Source organism: Bombina bombina, chromosome 7, assembly GCF_027579735.1.
Source record: "Bombina bombina isolate aBomBom1 chromosome 7, aBomBom1.pri, whole genome shotgun sequence".
In the NCBI taxonomy this organism is placed as follows: domain Eukaryota; kingdom Metazoa; phylum Chordata; class Amphibia; order Anura; family Bombinatoridae; genus Bombina; species Bombina bombina.
In genome coordinates, this window is record NC_069505.1 from 454,433,839 (window position 1) to 454,448,655 (window position 14,817).

Consider the following 14,817-nt stretch of genomic DNA (forward strand, 5'->3'; position numbering starts at 1 on the left):
TAGAAATATAATTGTGCATGGAAAATTAGTTCTGGTCGACAAATGCCCCGCCCCTTGGCCACACCCCTGACCACACCCCCACGGGCACCGTGCCAAGTGGTCCCAGTTTCATCTCTAAAAATTATGGTAAGCCTATGTATATACCATATAATAATTATAAACAGGTGGATGTAGTTATTATATTTACAGTTGCATATATAGGTGACAGCACAATTCAGTAACATTAATAAACAGCCACTAGAGGGAGCAAGAGGCACAAACACGGCATCTCAAAAGCCAAAGTGAAACCAACGTGTTCCTGTCTCATGCGTGAACAAACATCCGCTGCATTGCATGCTGGGACTGATTTTCTTGTTTCATCCATGTTATGGTAAATGCATGCCGGTAATTGTAGTTCTTTTTTTTTTTTTTGGATCTGTGTCCTTCTGCTTGTGACGTCACTGGGTGTGTCAACTGAACTTTTATTTTTCCCTCATCCCAAGAAGAACAAAGTTCTCAGTTGCGTAAATCAACTATAGAATAATGTGTATAATTGTGTTGTGTGTGATTGTGTAATGTGTGTGATTGTATAATGTGTGTGATTGTATAATTGTGTTATGTGTGTAATTGTGTAATGTGTGTGATTGTATAATTGTTTAATGTGTATAATTGTGTAATGTGTGTGATTGTGTAATGTGTATAATTGTGTAATGTGAGTGATTGTATAATTGTTTAATGTGTGTGATTGTATCATTTTGTAATGTGTGTGATTGTATAATTGTGTAATGTGTGTAATTGTGTAATGTGTGTGATTGTATAATTGTTTAATGTGTATAATTGTGTAATGTGTGTGATTGTGTAATTGTTTAATGTGTATAATTGTGTAATGTGTGTGATTGTATAATTGTATAATGTGTGTGATTGTGTAATTGTTTAATGTGTATAAATGTGTAATGTGTGTGATTGTTTAATGTGTATAATTGTGTAATTGTTTAATGTGTATAATTGTGTAATGTGTGTGATTGTATAATTGTTTAATGTGTGTGATTGTGTAATTGTTTAATGTGTATAATTGTGTAATGTGTGTGATTGTATAATTGTTTAATTTGTATAATTGTGTAATGTGTGTGATTGTGTAATTGTTTAATGTGTATAATTGTGTAATGTGTGTGATTGTATAATTGTTTAATGTGTATAATTGTGTAATTGTTTAATGTGTATAATTGTGTAATGTGTGTGATTGTGTAATTGTTTAATGTGTATAATTGTGTAATTGTTTAATGTGTGTGATTGTGTAATTGTTTAATGTGTATAATTGTGTATAATTGTATAATGTTTGTGATTGTGTAATGTGTGTGATTGTATAATTGTTTAATGTGTGTGATTGTATAATTTTGTAATGTGTGTGATTGTATAATTGTGTAATGTGTATAATTGTGTAATTGTTTAATGTGTATAATTGTGTAATGTGTGTGATTGTATAATTGTATAATGTGTGTGATTGTGTAATTGTTTAATGTGTATAATTGTGTAATGTGTGTGATTGTGTAATTGTTTAATGTGTAATTGTGTAATGTGTGTGATTGTATAATTGTTTAATGTGTTTAATTGTGTAATGTGTGTGATTGTATAATTGTTTAATGTGTATAATTGTGTAATGTGTGTGATTGTTTAATGTGTATAATTGTGTAATGTGTGTGATTGTGTAATTGTTTAATGTGTATAATTGTGTAATGTGTGTGATTGTGTAATTGTTTAATGTGTATAATTGTGTAATGTGTGTGATTGTATAATTGTTTAATGTGTATAATTGTGTTATGTGTGTGATTGTGTAATGTGTGTGATTGTATAATTGTTTAATGTGTATAATTGTGTTATGTGTGTGATTGTGTAATGTCTGTAATTCTGTAATGTGTGTAATTGTATAGTTGTGTTATGTGTATAATTGTTTAATGTGTGTAATTGTGCTATGTGTGTGTAATTGTATGGTTGTGTTATGTGTGTAATTGTATAGTTGTGTTATGTGTGTAATTGTGTGTGTCTAATTGTACAGTTGTGTTATGTGTGTGTAATTGTATAGTTGTGTTATGTGTGTAATGTTTGTGCAATTGTATAATTGTGTTATGTGTGTAATGTATGTGTAATTGTATAATTATGTAATGTGTATGTTTAATTGTATAGTTGTTTTATGTGTGTGTGTGTAATTGTATAGTTATGTTATGTGTGTAATTGTACAGTTGTGTTATGTGTGTGTAATTGTGTTATGTGTGTGTGTAATTGTGTTATGTGTGTATAATTGTATAGATGTGTTATGTGTGTGTAATTGTATAATTGTGTTGTGTGTGTAATGTTTGTGCAATTGTATAATTGTGTTATGTGTGTAATGTATGTGTAATTGTATAATTTTGTAATGTGTATATGTAATTGTGTTATGTATGTGTAATTGTATAGTTGTTTTATGTGTGTGTAATTGTATAATTGTGTAATGTGTGAAATTGTGTTATGTGTGTGCAATTGTATAATTGTGTAATGTGTATGTAATTGTGTTATGTGTGTAATGTGTGTTTAATTGTATAATTGTGTTGTGAGTGTAATTGTATAATTGTGTAATGTGTATGTAATTGTGTAGTGTGTGTAATTTTTGTGTAATGTGTGAGTAACTGAGTGTTACTATAACCAATGTGTGTGTATAACTATGTGTGCGTGATGTGTATATAATTGTATGTGTGTATAATTGTATGTGTGTAAGTAACTGTGTGAGTGTATATTATTGTATGTGTGTATATAATTGTGTGTAATTGTATGTGTGTGTATAATTTTATGTCTATAATATGTGTGTGAGTATATAATTGTATTTGTGTGTGTGTGTATAACTGTATGTGTATATAATTGAATGTGTGTGTGTGTAAGTGTACAAGTGTGAGTATAACGTGTGTGCATATAATTGTATGTGTGTGTAACTTTATGTGTATAATGTGTGTATAACTGTATGTGTATAACTGTGAGTGTAACTGTTTGTATATGATATGTGTGTATATATAATTGTATGTGTGTAATGTATGTATGTGATGTGTGTGTGTGTATAACTGTATGTGTGTGTATAATTATGTGTAATTGTATGTGTGTATAATTTTATGTCTATAATATGTGTGTGAGTATATAATTGTATTTGTGTGTGTGTATATATAACTGTATGTGTATATAACTGAATGTGTGTGTAAGTGTACTAGTGTGAGTATAACGTGTGTATATATAAGTATGTGTGTGTGTGTGTGTGTATAACTGTGAGTGTAACTGTTTGTATATGATATGTGTGTATATATAATTGAATGTGTGTGTATATTTGTGTGTGTATAATTTTATGTTTATAATATGTGTGTAAGTATAGAATTGTATTTGTGTGTGTGTGTATATATAACTGTATGTGTATATAACTGAATGTGTGTGTGTGTGTGTGTGTGTAAGTGTACGAGTGTGAGTATAACGTGTGTGCATATAATTGTATGTGTGTGTATAACTGTGAGTGTAACTGTTTGTGTATGATATGTGTGTATATATAATTGTATGTGCGTAATGTATGTATGTGATGTGTTTGTATGTAATTGTATGTGTGTGTATAATGTGTGGTGTGTTTAACTGTGTGTGCATAACTGCATATGTGTGTATATAATTATATATGTGTAATGTATATGTGTGTATCTACAACTGTATGTGTCACTATAAGTAATGTGTGTATATAATTGTGTGTGTGTGTATGTCTGTATGTGTGTAATGTATATGTGTGTCAGAACTTAGTTATTAATTAGGATTACATATTCATATCTAATTGTTTATTATTATTAATTATTTATTAGGATTAAATATTAATATTTAATAATAATTTTACACATACCTAATATGTGTGTGAGTAACTGTATGTGTTACTATATGTAATGTGTGTGTAATTGTGTTTTACTGTATGTGTGTGTATATAATTATGTGATTGTGATGTGTATAACTGTGTGGGTAACTGTATGTGTGTTACTGAATGTAATTTATGTGTTTATTATTGTATGTATGTGTATAACTGTATGTGTGTGTAAATGTGTTTTAGTGTATGTGTGTGTATATAATTATGTGATTGTGATGTGTATAACTGTGTGGGTAACTGTATGTGTGTTACTGAATGTAATTTATGTATTTATTATTGTATGTATGTGTGTTACTGTATGTTATATGTGTGTATAACTGTATGTTTGTTACTGTATGTTATATGTGTGTAACTTATGTGTGTTACTTAACTACTTTATATATAACACTGTGTGTGTATATAACTGTGATTGTGTGTGGGTAATTGTTTATGTGTATAACTGTGGGTAACTGTATGTGTGTTACTGCATGTAATGTATGTGTTTATTATTGTATGTGTGTGTGTATAACATTATGTTTAATGTGTGGTGTGTGTCTAACTGTATGTGTGTAACTGTAATGTGTTTGTATAACTGTATATGTGTAATATGTGTTTATAACTATGTGTGTATAACTATATGTGTGTAATGTGTGTGTATAACTGTATGTGTGTAATGTATGTGTATAACTGTGTGTGTGTGTAATGTATGTGTGTAACTGTATGTGTGTAATGTAAGTGTATAACTGTGTGTATAACTGTATGTGTATAACTGTGTATAACTGTATGTGTGTAACTGTATGTGTGTAACTGTGTAATGTGTGTGTGTAATGTGTTTGTATAACTGTATATGTGTTTATAACTATGTGTGTAATGTGTGTGTATAACTTTATGTGTGTAATCTATGTGTATAACTGTATGTGTGTAATGTATGTGTATAACTGTGTGTGTAATGTATGTGTGTAACTGTATGTGTATAACTGTATATGTGTAATATGTGTTTATAACTATGTGTGTATAACTGTATATGTATAATGTGTGTGTATAACTGTATGTGTGTAATGTATGTGTATAACTGTATGTGTGTGTGTAATGTGTGCGTATACTTGTATATGTGTGTATAACTGTGTAATGTATATGTATGTAACTGTATGTGTGTAATGTATGTGTATAACTATATGTGTGTAATGGATGTGTATAACTATATGTGTGTAACTGTATGTGTATAACTATATGTATGTAACTGTATGTGTGTAATGTATGTGTATAACTATATGTGTGTAACTGTATGTGTAATGTATGTCTATAACTATATATGGGTAATGTGTGTGTATAACTTTATGTGTGTAATATATGTGTATAACTGTGTGTGTGTATAACTGTATGTGTGTAATGTGTGTGTATAACTATGTGTGTATAACTGTATATGTGTAATATGTGTTTATAACTATGTGTGTATAACTGTATATGTATAATGTGTGTGTATAACTGTATGTGTATAACTGTGTGTGTATAACTGTATGTGTGTAATGTATGTGTATAACTGTATATGTATAATGTGTGTGTATAACTGTATATGTATAATGTGTGTGTATAACTGTATGTGTATAACTGTGTGTGTATAACTGTATGTGTGTAATGTATGCGTATAACTGTATGTGTGTGTGTAATGTCTGCATATACTTGTATATATGTGTATAACTGTGTGTAATGTATATGTGTGTAACTATATGTGTAATGTATGTGTATAACTATATGTGTGTAACTGTATGTGTGTGTAATGTATGTGTGTGTGTAATGTGTGTGTATACTTGTATATGTGTGTATAACTGTGTGTGTAACTGGGTGTAATGTATGTGTATGTAACTGTATGTGTATAACTGTATGAGTGTAATGTATGTGTATAACTGTATGTATGTAACTGTATGTGTATAAGTGTGTGTAATGTGTGTGTGTAATGTGTGTGTATGTAACTGTATGTGTATAACTGTGTGTGTGTAATGTATGTGTATAACTGTATGTGTGTAATGTATGCATGTAACTGTATGTGTATAAGTGTGTGTATGTAACTGTATGTGTGTGTATGTAACTGTATGTGTGTGTATGTAACTGTGTGTGTGTAATGTATGTATATATAATTGTATGTGTGTAATGTATGTGTATAACTGTGTGTAATGTGTGTATGTAACTGTATGTGTGTAATGTGTGTATGTAACTGTATGTGTATAACTATGTGTGTAATGTATGTGTATATAACTGTATGTGTGTAATGTATGTGTATATAACTGTATGTGTGTAACGCATGTGTATGTAACTGTATGTGTGTGTTATGTATGTGTATAACTGTGTGTGTGTAATGTATGTGTATAACTGTGTGTGTGTAATGTATATGTATAACTGTGTGTATAACTGTGTAATGTGTGTATATAACTGTATGTGTGTAATGTATGTGTATAACTATGTGTGTAATGTATGTGTATATAACTGTATGTATGTAATGTATGTGTATATAACTGTATGTGTGTAATGCATGTGTATGTAACTGTATGTGTGTGTTATGTATGTGTATAACTATATGTGTGTAATGTATGTGTATAACTGTGTGTGTGTAATGTATGTGTATATAACTGTATGTGTGTAATGTGTGTATGTAACTGTATGTGTATGTAACTGTATGTGTGTAATGTGTGTGTATGTAACTGTATGTGTGTAATGTATGTGTTTATAACTGTGTGTAATGTATGTATGTATGTAACTGTATGTGTGTAATGTATGTATGTAACTGTATGTGTATAATATATGTGTGTAATGTATGTATGTAACTGTATGTGTATAATGTATGTGTGTAATGTATGTATGCAACTGTATGTGTGTAATGTATGTATGTAACTGTATGTGTGTAATGTATGTGTGTAAATGTATGTGTGTAATGTATGTGTGTAATGTATGTATGTAATGTATGTGTATAACTGTATGTGTGTAATGTGTGTGTATGTAACTGTATGTGTGTAATGTATATGTATAACTGTGTGTGTAATGTGTGTGTATAACTGTGTGTGTGTAATGTATGTGTATAACTGTATATGTGTAATGTGTGTATGTAACTGTATGTGTATAACTGTGTGTAACGTGTGTGTATATAACTGTATGTGTGTAATGTATGTATGTAACTGTATGTGTGTACTGTATGTGTATAACTGTGTGTAATGTGTGTGTATGTAACTGTATGTGTGTAATGTGTGTGTATGTAACTGTATGTGTGTAATGTATGTATGTAACTGTATGTGTATAACTGTGTGTAATGTGTGTGTATGTAACTGTATGTGTGTACTGTATGTGTATAACTGTGTGTAATGTGTGTGCATGTAACTGTATGTTTGTAATGTATGTATGTAACTGAATTGTGTAATGTATGTGTATAACTGTGTGTAATGTGTGTGTATGTAACTGTATGTGTGTAATGTATGTATGTAACTATATGTGTGTAATGTATGTATATAACTATGTGTGTAATGTATGTATGTAATGTATGTGTATAACTGTATGTAATGTGTGTGTGTATGTTACTGTATGTGTGTAATGTATGTATGTAACTATATGTGTATAACTGTGTGTAATGTGTGTGTATGTAACTGAATGTGTGTAATGTATGTGTATAACTGTGTGTAATGTGTGTGTATGTAACTGTATGTGTATAACTGTGTGTAATGTGTGTGTATGTAACTGTATGTGTGTAATGTATGTATGTAACTGTATTTGTGTAATGTATGTGTATAACTGTGTGTAATGTGTGTGTATGTAACTGTATGTGTGTAACTATGTGTATAACTGTGTAATGTGTGTGTATGTAACTGTATGTGTATAACTGTGTGTAATGTGTGTGTATGTAACTGTATGTGTGTAATGTATGTGTATAACTGTGTGTAATGTATGTGTATGTAACTGTATGTGTATAACTGTATGTAATGTGTGTGTATGTAACTGTATGTGTGTAATGTATGTGTATAACTGTATGTGTGTAATGTATGTGTATAACTGTGTGTAATGTATGTGTATGTAACTGTATGTGTACTGTATGTGTATAACTGTATGTAATGTGTGTGTATGTAACTGTATGTGTGTAATGTATGTATGTAACTGTATGTGTACTGTATGTGTATAACTGTGTGTAATGTGTGTGTATGTAACTGTATGTGTGTAATGTATGTATGTAACTGTGTGTAATGTATGTGTATGTAACTGTATGTGTGTAATGTATGTGTATAACTGTGTAATGTGTGTGTATGTAACTGTATGTGTGTAATGTATGTATGTAACTGTATGTGTGTACTGTATGTGTATAACTGTGTGTAATGTGTGTGTATGTAACTGTATGTGTGTAAAGTGTGTGTATGTAACTGTATGTGTGTAATGTATGTATGTAACTGTATGTGTGTAATGTATGTGTATAATGTATGTGTATGTAACTGTATGTGTGTAATGTATGTGTATAACTGTGTGTAATGTGTGTGTATGTAACTGTATGTGTTTAATGTGTGTGTATGTAACTGTATGTGTATAACTGTGTGTAATGTATTTGTATGTAACTGTATGTGTGTAATGTATGTATGTAACTGTATGTATGTAATTTATGTGTATAACTGTGTGTAATGTATGTGTATGTAACTGTATGTGTGTAATGTGTGTGTATGTAACTGTATGTGTGTAATGTATGTGTATAACTGTGTGTAATGTGTGTGTATGTAACTGTATGTGTGTAATGTGTGTGTATGTAACTGTATGTGTGTAATGTATGTATGTAACTGTATGTGTGTAATGTATGTGTATGTAACTGTATGTGTGTAATGTATGTATGTAACTGTATGTGTGTAATGTATGTGTATGTAACTGTATGTGTGTAATGTATGTGTATGTAACTGTATGTGTGTAATGTGTGTGTGTGTATAACTGTGTGTGTATAACTGTGTGTAATGTATGTGTATGTAACTGTATGTGTGTAATGTGTGTGTATGTAACTGTATGTGTGTAATGTATGTATGTAACTGTATGTGTGTAATGTATGTATGTAACTGTATGTGTGTAATGTATGTGTATAACTGTGTGTAATGTATGTGTATGTAACTGTATGTGTGTAATGTGTGTGTATAACTGTGTGTAATGTATGTGTATGTAACTGTATGTGTGTAATGTGTGTGTATGTAACTGTATGTGTGTAATGTATGTGTGTAATGTATGTATGTAACTGTATGTGTGTAATGTATGTGTATAACTGTGTGTAATGTATGTGTATGTAACTGTATGTGTGTAATGTATGTGTATGTAACTGTATGTGTGTAATGTGTGTGTATGTAACTGTATGTGTGTAATGTATGTGTATGTAACTGTATGTGTGTAATGTATGTGTATGTAACTGTATGTGTGTAATGTGTGTGTATGTAACTGTATGTGTGTAATGTATGTATGTAACTGTATGTGTGTAATGTATGTGTATAACTGTGTGTAATGTATGTGTATGTAACTGTATGTGTGTAATGTTTGTATGTAACTGTGTGTAATGTGTGTGTATGTAACTGTATGTGTGTAATGTGTGTATGTAACTGTATGTGTGTAATGTATGTGTATGTAACTGTATGTGTGTAATGTGTGTGTATGTAACTGTATGTGTGTAATGTATGTATGTAACTGTATGTGTGTAATGTATGTGTATAACTGTGTGTAATGTATGTGTATGTAACTGTATGTGTGTAATGTATGTTGCAGGTTTGGTGTCTTTGTATCACACATCTGTCAGACTCACATATGCAGTGAGGTATTAAACGCCTTTACTGAGGGCTGCTGTATGTTGCAGCATTTACGTCCAGGGGCTTAAATTAAAGGGACATTGTACACTAGATTTTTCTTTGCATAAATGTTTTGCAGACTATCTATTTACATAGCCCATCTGGGAGTGTTTTTATAAAAATATATAGTTTTGCTTATTTTTTTATAACATTCTGATTTTCAGACTCCTAAACAAGCCCCACATTATCAGATGTATACTGATGTATACAGACTGCTGTTTGTGTAATCTGTCTTTTCATATGCAGGGAAGGGGGGGTCTTCTCTTCCTGCTTTCCCAGCCACTTTCACTGGGTGTCCCAGCCTAACCCCATCAACTGGGAGCATTCTAGTAAGTTTTAAAAGGTTTATACAGGATTTTTAGATCAGCATCAGTGCATATTCTTCTTTATAATAGTGTCTATTACATGCAGTTAAAGTGAAGGTAAAGTTACCTTAGTCTCTATCCAGTATTCCGTTTATAGAGTCAAATAAATATAGGTTTCATTCATCATTTTTTTTCAGCTCTGCGCATAAACAAAGTTATAAACTGTTTTAAGGCAATTTATTAAACATTTTTAGTCAACCTGAAAATATATTTTTTTTTTACTTTTTGATCACATTTTTTTATTGTCCTATTGAAATGTAGGCCGTTAGGCGACCGTCACTAGACGTCATCCGCCCACTTATTCAAGAGCACATGTGCAATTACATTTTCTGTGGATTCCACACTGCGCACACTCCCGTTTTGCGCATGCGTTCTAGTTCCAGGTATGAATCCCTTAATACGTGGTAGGCAGCATCGGAGAGTAGCGCATGCACAGTTTAATTCTGAATCATGAGCACGCTGTTGAGAGCGGGTGGGACCGCTCAAGACGTCGCAACTTGCAGAACATGTAAGTAGGGCTTGGGAGGAGTCTGCGGCCAAACAGTGAGGCAATGTGAAATATATTTTTAAATATACCAGTAATAAAAAAAAAACTTGGCGAATACATTAAGGTACTATTGAGAAATGGTTGGTTAGCTGCAATACCGGATAACTTTACCTTCACTTTAAATGAAAATTGATGTACAGTGTCCCTTTAAGGTGGGTCTGACAGATATATAATTATCTTTGCAAATCTCACCTCATCCTTTCTGGGTGGAGAGGTCAACAAAAAACACTAAAAAAATGTAGCAGATTTTATAATACAAGTAAATTGGAAAGTTGTTTAAAATTGTCTGTTCTATCTGAATCATGAAAGAAAAATGTGAGGCTGTGTGGCGATTTATTAAGCAGCGTATCCTGCTCATTCCGCAAAAGCCTTCTGGTTCGTCAGAATCATGATTTAAGAAGCAGCGGTCGTCTTAGGTGGCAGACTGCAATCATCTGATCAGATACAATCGGGAGGATTGACACCCCCTGTTAGCGGCCGATTGGCCACAAATGTGCACCAGAAATGCTTGTGCAATGATAAATGTAGACGGCGTATGCTGTTGGCATTTATCGATGTTGAGCGGACGTGATTTGCTACAGCTAATCATGTCTGCCCGCCATTTGTTAAAAATATGTCCCTTTAAGTTTTTTGTATTTAAGTTGTCACCTTTACTAATGCTATGTTATTTTTTCAGACCTTTGGGAGAGTGAGCAGAGACAATGGCTCTCGATTCATCTTCCCAGAGTCAGAACTATGACTATGACTCAATGAAGCCGTATTTCTACTTTGAGGAGGAACAGCAGCAGCACAGCAAATTACAGCCTCCGGCCCCCAGTGAAGACATCTGGAAGAAGTTTGAGCTCTTTACCACCCCACCAGTTTCTCCCAGTCACATGTCCAGTCTTTCCAGCCTGGTTTCATCCTCTGAAGACCAGTTAGAGATGGTCACTGAGTTCCTGGGAGGGGATATAGTGAATCCGAGCTTTATACATGGGCCTGATGATGAGACCTCGGTCAAGTCCATAATTATACAGGATTGTATGTGGAGTGGCTTCTCAGCAGCAGCAGCAAAGTCGGAGAAAGCGGTCTCTGAAAAGCTTCCATCTTACCAGCTATCCAGGAAGGAGGGCTCCTTGTCTTCACACAACCAGCCTCAGCAGCAGATCCTGCAGAAGACTTGCTCTGGCCATGAAAGTCCAGTAAGGTCCAGTCATAGCTACCTGCAGGACCCTAGTTCTGGCTGTATTGCTCCATCTGTGGTTTTTCCATGCCCAGTCAGTGCGACAATCTCAAAAGCCAACCCAACTCACCTGGTCAAAGACTTAACCATGGACACTCCACCCATCAGCAGTGACCGCAATAGCATTACTCCACCCTTCAGCAGTGACCGCAATAGCAGTACTCCACCCATCAGCAGTGACCGCAATAGCAGTACTCCATCCATCAGCAGTGACCGCAATAGCAGTACTCCACCCATCAGCAGTGACCGCAATAGCAGTACTCCACCCATCAGCAGTGACCGCAATAGCAGTACTCCACTCATCAGCAGTGACATCAATAGCAGTACTCCACCCATCAGCAGTAACATCAACAGCAGTACTCCACCCATCAGCAGTGACCGCAATAGCAGTGACTCCGGTGAGTACTTCTGAGAATCACTTATACTTGTCTTGTTAGAGCAAATTAAATGTGTCCAATTACTTACCTTAACCCATTAGGTGTCTGAGAACAAGGTTTTAATCAGTTATTTAACTGTGGGATTGGTCTTACTGTGCATATGTTAGCAGGTTGTCTCCTCTAGAGCTTAACTGTTAAAGGAACAGTCAACACCACAATTTTTGTTGTTTAAAAAGGTAGATTATGGGGCCTATCTATCAAGCTCTGTACGGAGCTTGAGAGCCTGTGTTTCTAAAGACCGCTGCTCCATAATCCTGTCCGCCTGCTCTGATGAGGCGGACAGGAATCGCCGGAATTCAACCCGATCGAGTGCGATCAGGTTGATTGGCACCCCCCTGCTGGCGGCCGATTGGCCGCGAGTCTGCAGGGGCGGCGTTTCACCAGCAGCTCTTGTGAGCTGCTGGTGCAATGCTGAATACGGAGAGCGTATTGCTCTCCGCATTCAGCGAGGTCTTGCAGACCTGAACCGCACTGTCTGATCAGGTCCGCAAGACCTATGATAAATAGGCCTCTTAGCCTTTATTACCAATTCCCCAGTTTTGCATAACCAACACAGTTATATAAATACACTTTTTACCTCTGTGATTACCTTGTATCTAAGGCTCTGCAGACTGCCCCCTTATTTCAGTTCTTCTGACAGATTTGCATTTTAGCCAATCAGTGCTCACTCCTAGGAGCTTGACGTGCATGAGCTCAATGTTATCTATATGAAACACGTGAACTAACGCCCTCTAGTGGTGAAAAACTGTCAAAATGCTTTCAGATTAGAGGCAGCCTTCAAGGTCTAAGAAATTAGCATATGAACCTCCTAGGTTTAGCTTTCAACTGCAAATATCAAGAGAACAAAGCAAAATTTGTGATAAAAGTAAATTGGAAAGGTTTTTTTTTCTACTTGACCACCTAGGAAAGTGGTACATAAAATATTTGAAGAGTGAAATCTACCAGTACAGTAGTGGTGGGGGGGGGGGGGCACTGCCAGTGAAAGGGTCACAAGGAGTCATTGTACTGTAAGTTCACTCCAGTCTTAGACAGCATGAGAAGAATTCATTACTGCAGTGTGAGACTAGCATCGAACAGTCAAGGAATTGAATGTGACTAATTCATGTCTTTACTGTACAGCTAAAAGGGCTTTTTATACACTAAGTTACAGAATGTCTAGAGCTAAGTTTGCTAGGACATAAATGTATATTTTGTTTGTTTTATAAACTATAGACAAATGTCTAATACCCATAACTTCTTATAACAGAACAAGATGATGAACCAGACCATGATGAAGGTAAAGAGGAGACTGATGTTGTGACCTTAGAGAAAAGACAATTGGCATCAAAGAAAGCTGAATTAAGCTCTTGTTCACAGAGATCCCAACCTCACCGCAACTCAGCTTTGAAAAGATGTCATGTATGCAATGATCATCACAATTATACTGCACCTCCCTCTACCAAAGCCGATTGCCCTTCCTCAAAAAGGACACGGTTAGAAAGCAAGACTAGCGTCCTCGATCAGGTCAGTAACCACAGTAAATGCACAAGCCCAAGGACACCAGGCCAGAAAAGGTCACATAACGCAAGGTTAGAAAGCAATACTAGAGTCCTCGATCAGATGAGCAACCACAGTAAATGTACAAGCCCAAGGACACCAGGCCAGAAAACGTCACACAATGTCTTGGAAAGACAAAGAAGGAAAGAGCTTAGGTTGAGTTTCATTGCTCTCCGTGACCAGATACCAGAAATAGCAAACAACAAGAAAGCATCAACACATGTAATCCTTAAAAAAGCAACAGAATATGTTCTTTCAATGCGGGAAGATCAGCGATGGCTTTCAAGAGAAGTAGATGAGCTGAGGATTAGAAATAAACAATTAAAAGAAAAACTTAATCAGCTAAGGAAGTTTAGTTTTTAAACTAGAACTTACCCAAAAGACTTAATGATGTGATTGTTGTCTAATGTTGGAAACCTCAAGACTTAATGATGTGATTGTTGTCTCATGTTGGAGACCTTAAGACTTAATGATGTGATTGTTGACTCATATTGGAGACCTTAAGACTTAATGATGTGATTGTTGACTCATGTTGGAGACCTTAAGACTTAATGATGTGATTGTTGTCTCATGTTGGAGTCCTTAATACTTAAAGATGTGATTGTTGTCTCATGTTGGGGACACTAAGACTTAATGATGTGAATGTTGTGTCATGTTGGAGACTTTAAGACTTAAAGATGTGATTGTTGTCTCATGTTGGAGACACTAAGACCTAATGATGTGATTATTGTCTCATCTTGGAGACTTTAAGACTTAATGATGTGATTGTTGTCTCGTGTTGGAGACCTTAAGACTTAATGATGTGATTGTTGTCTCATGTTGGAGTCCTTAAGCCTTAATGATGTGATTGTTGTCTCATGTTGGAGACCTTAAGACTTAATGATGTGATTGTTGTCTCATGTTAGAGACACTAAGACTTAATGTTGTGAATGTTGTGTCATGTTGGAGACTTTAAGACTTAAAGATGTGATTGTTGTCTGATGTTAAAGACTTTAAGACCTTATG

The 14,817-nt window shown here is 34.1% G+C and overlaps 1 protein-coding gene across 1 annotated transcript; it reads left to right on the forward strand.

Annotated features, from left to right (window-relative positions):
* Positions 1-442: 442 nt before the first annotated feature.
* Positions 443-14,419, forward strand: LOC128635988 (transcriptional regulator Myc-A-like). Its single transcript, XM_053689063.1, has 3 exons — positions 443-498; positions 11,294-12,237; positions 13,523-14,419. The coding sequence occupies exons 2-3, from the start codon at positions 11,319-11,321 to the stop codon at positions 14,173-14,175; spliced, it is 1,572 nt and encodes a 523-aa protein (XP_053545038.1). The 5' UTR covers positions 443-498; positions 11,294-11,318; the 3' UTR covers positions 14,176-14,419.
* Positions 14,420-14,817: the final 398 nt, after the last annotated feature.

Bases quoted from the DNA above. Each gene is read 5' to 3' on its own strand.
- LOC128635988 (XM_053689063.1), top strand. From the start codon at position 11,319: ATGGCTCTCGATTCATCTTCCCAGAGTCAGAACTATGACTATGACTCA. The intron at 12,238-13,522 runs GTGAGTACTTCT...TTCTTATAACAG, and splicing joins CCGCAATAGCAGTGACTCCG to AACAAGATGATGAACCAGAC.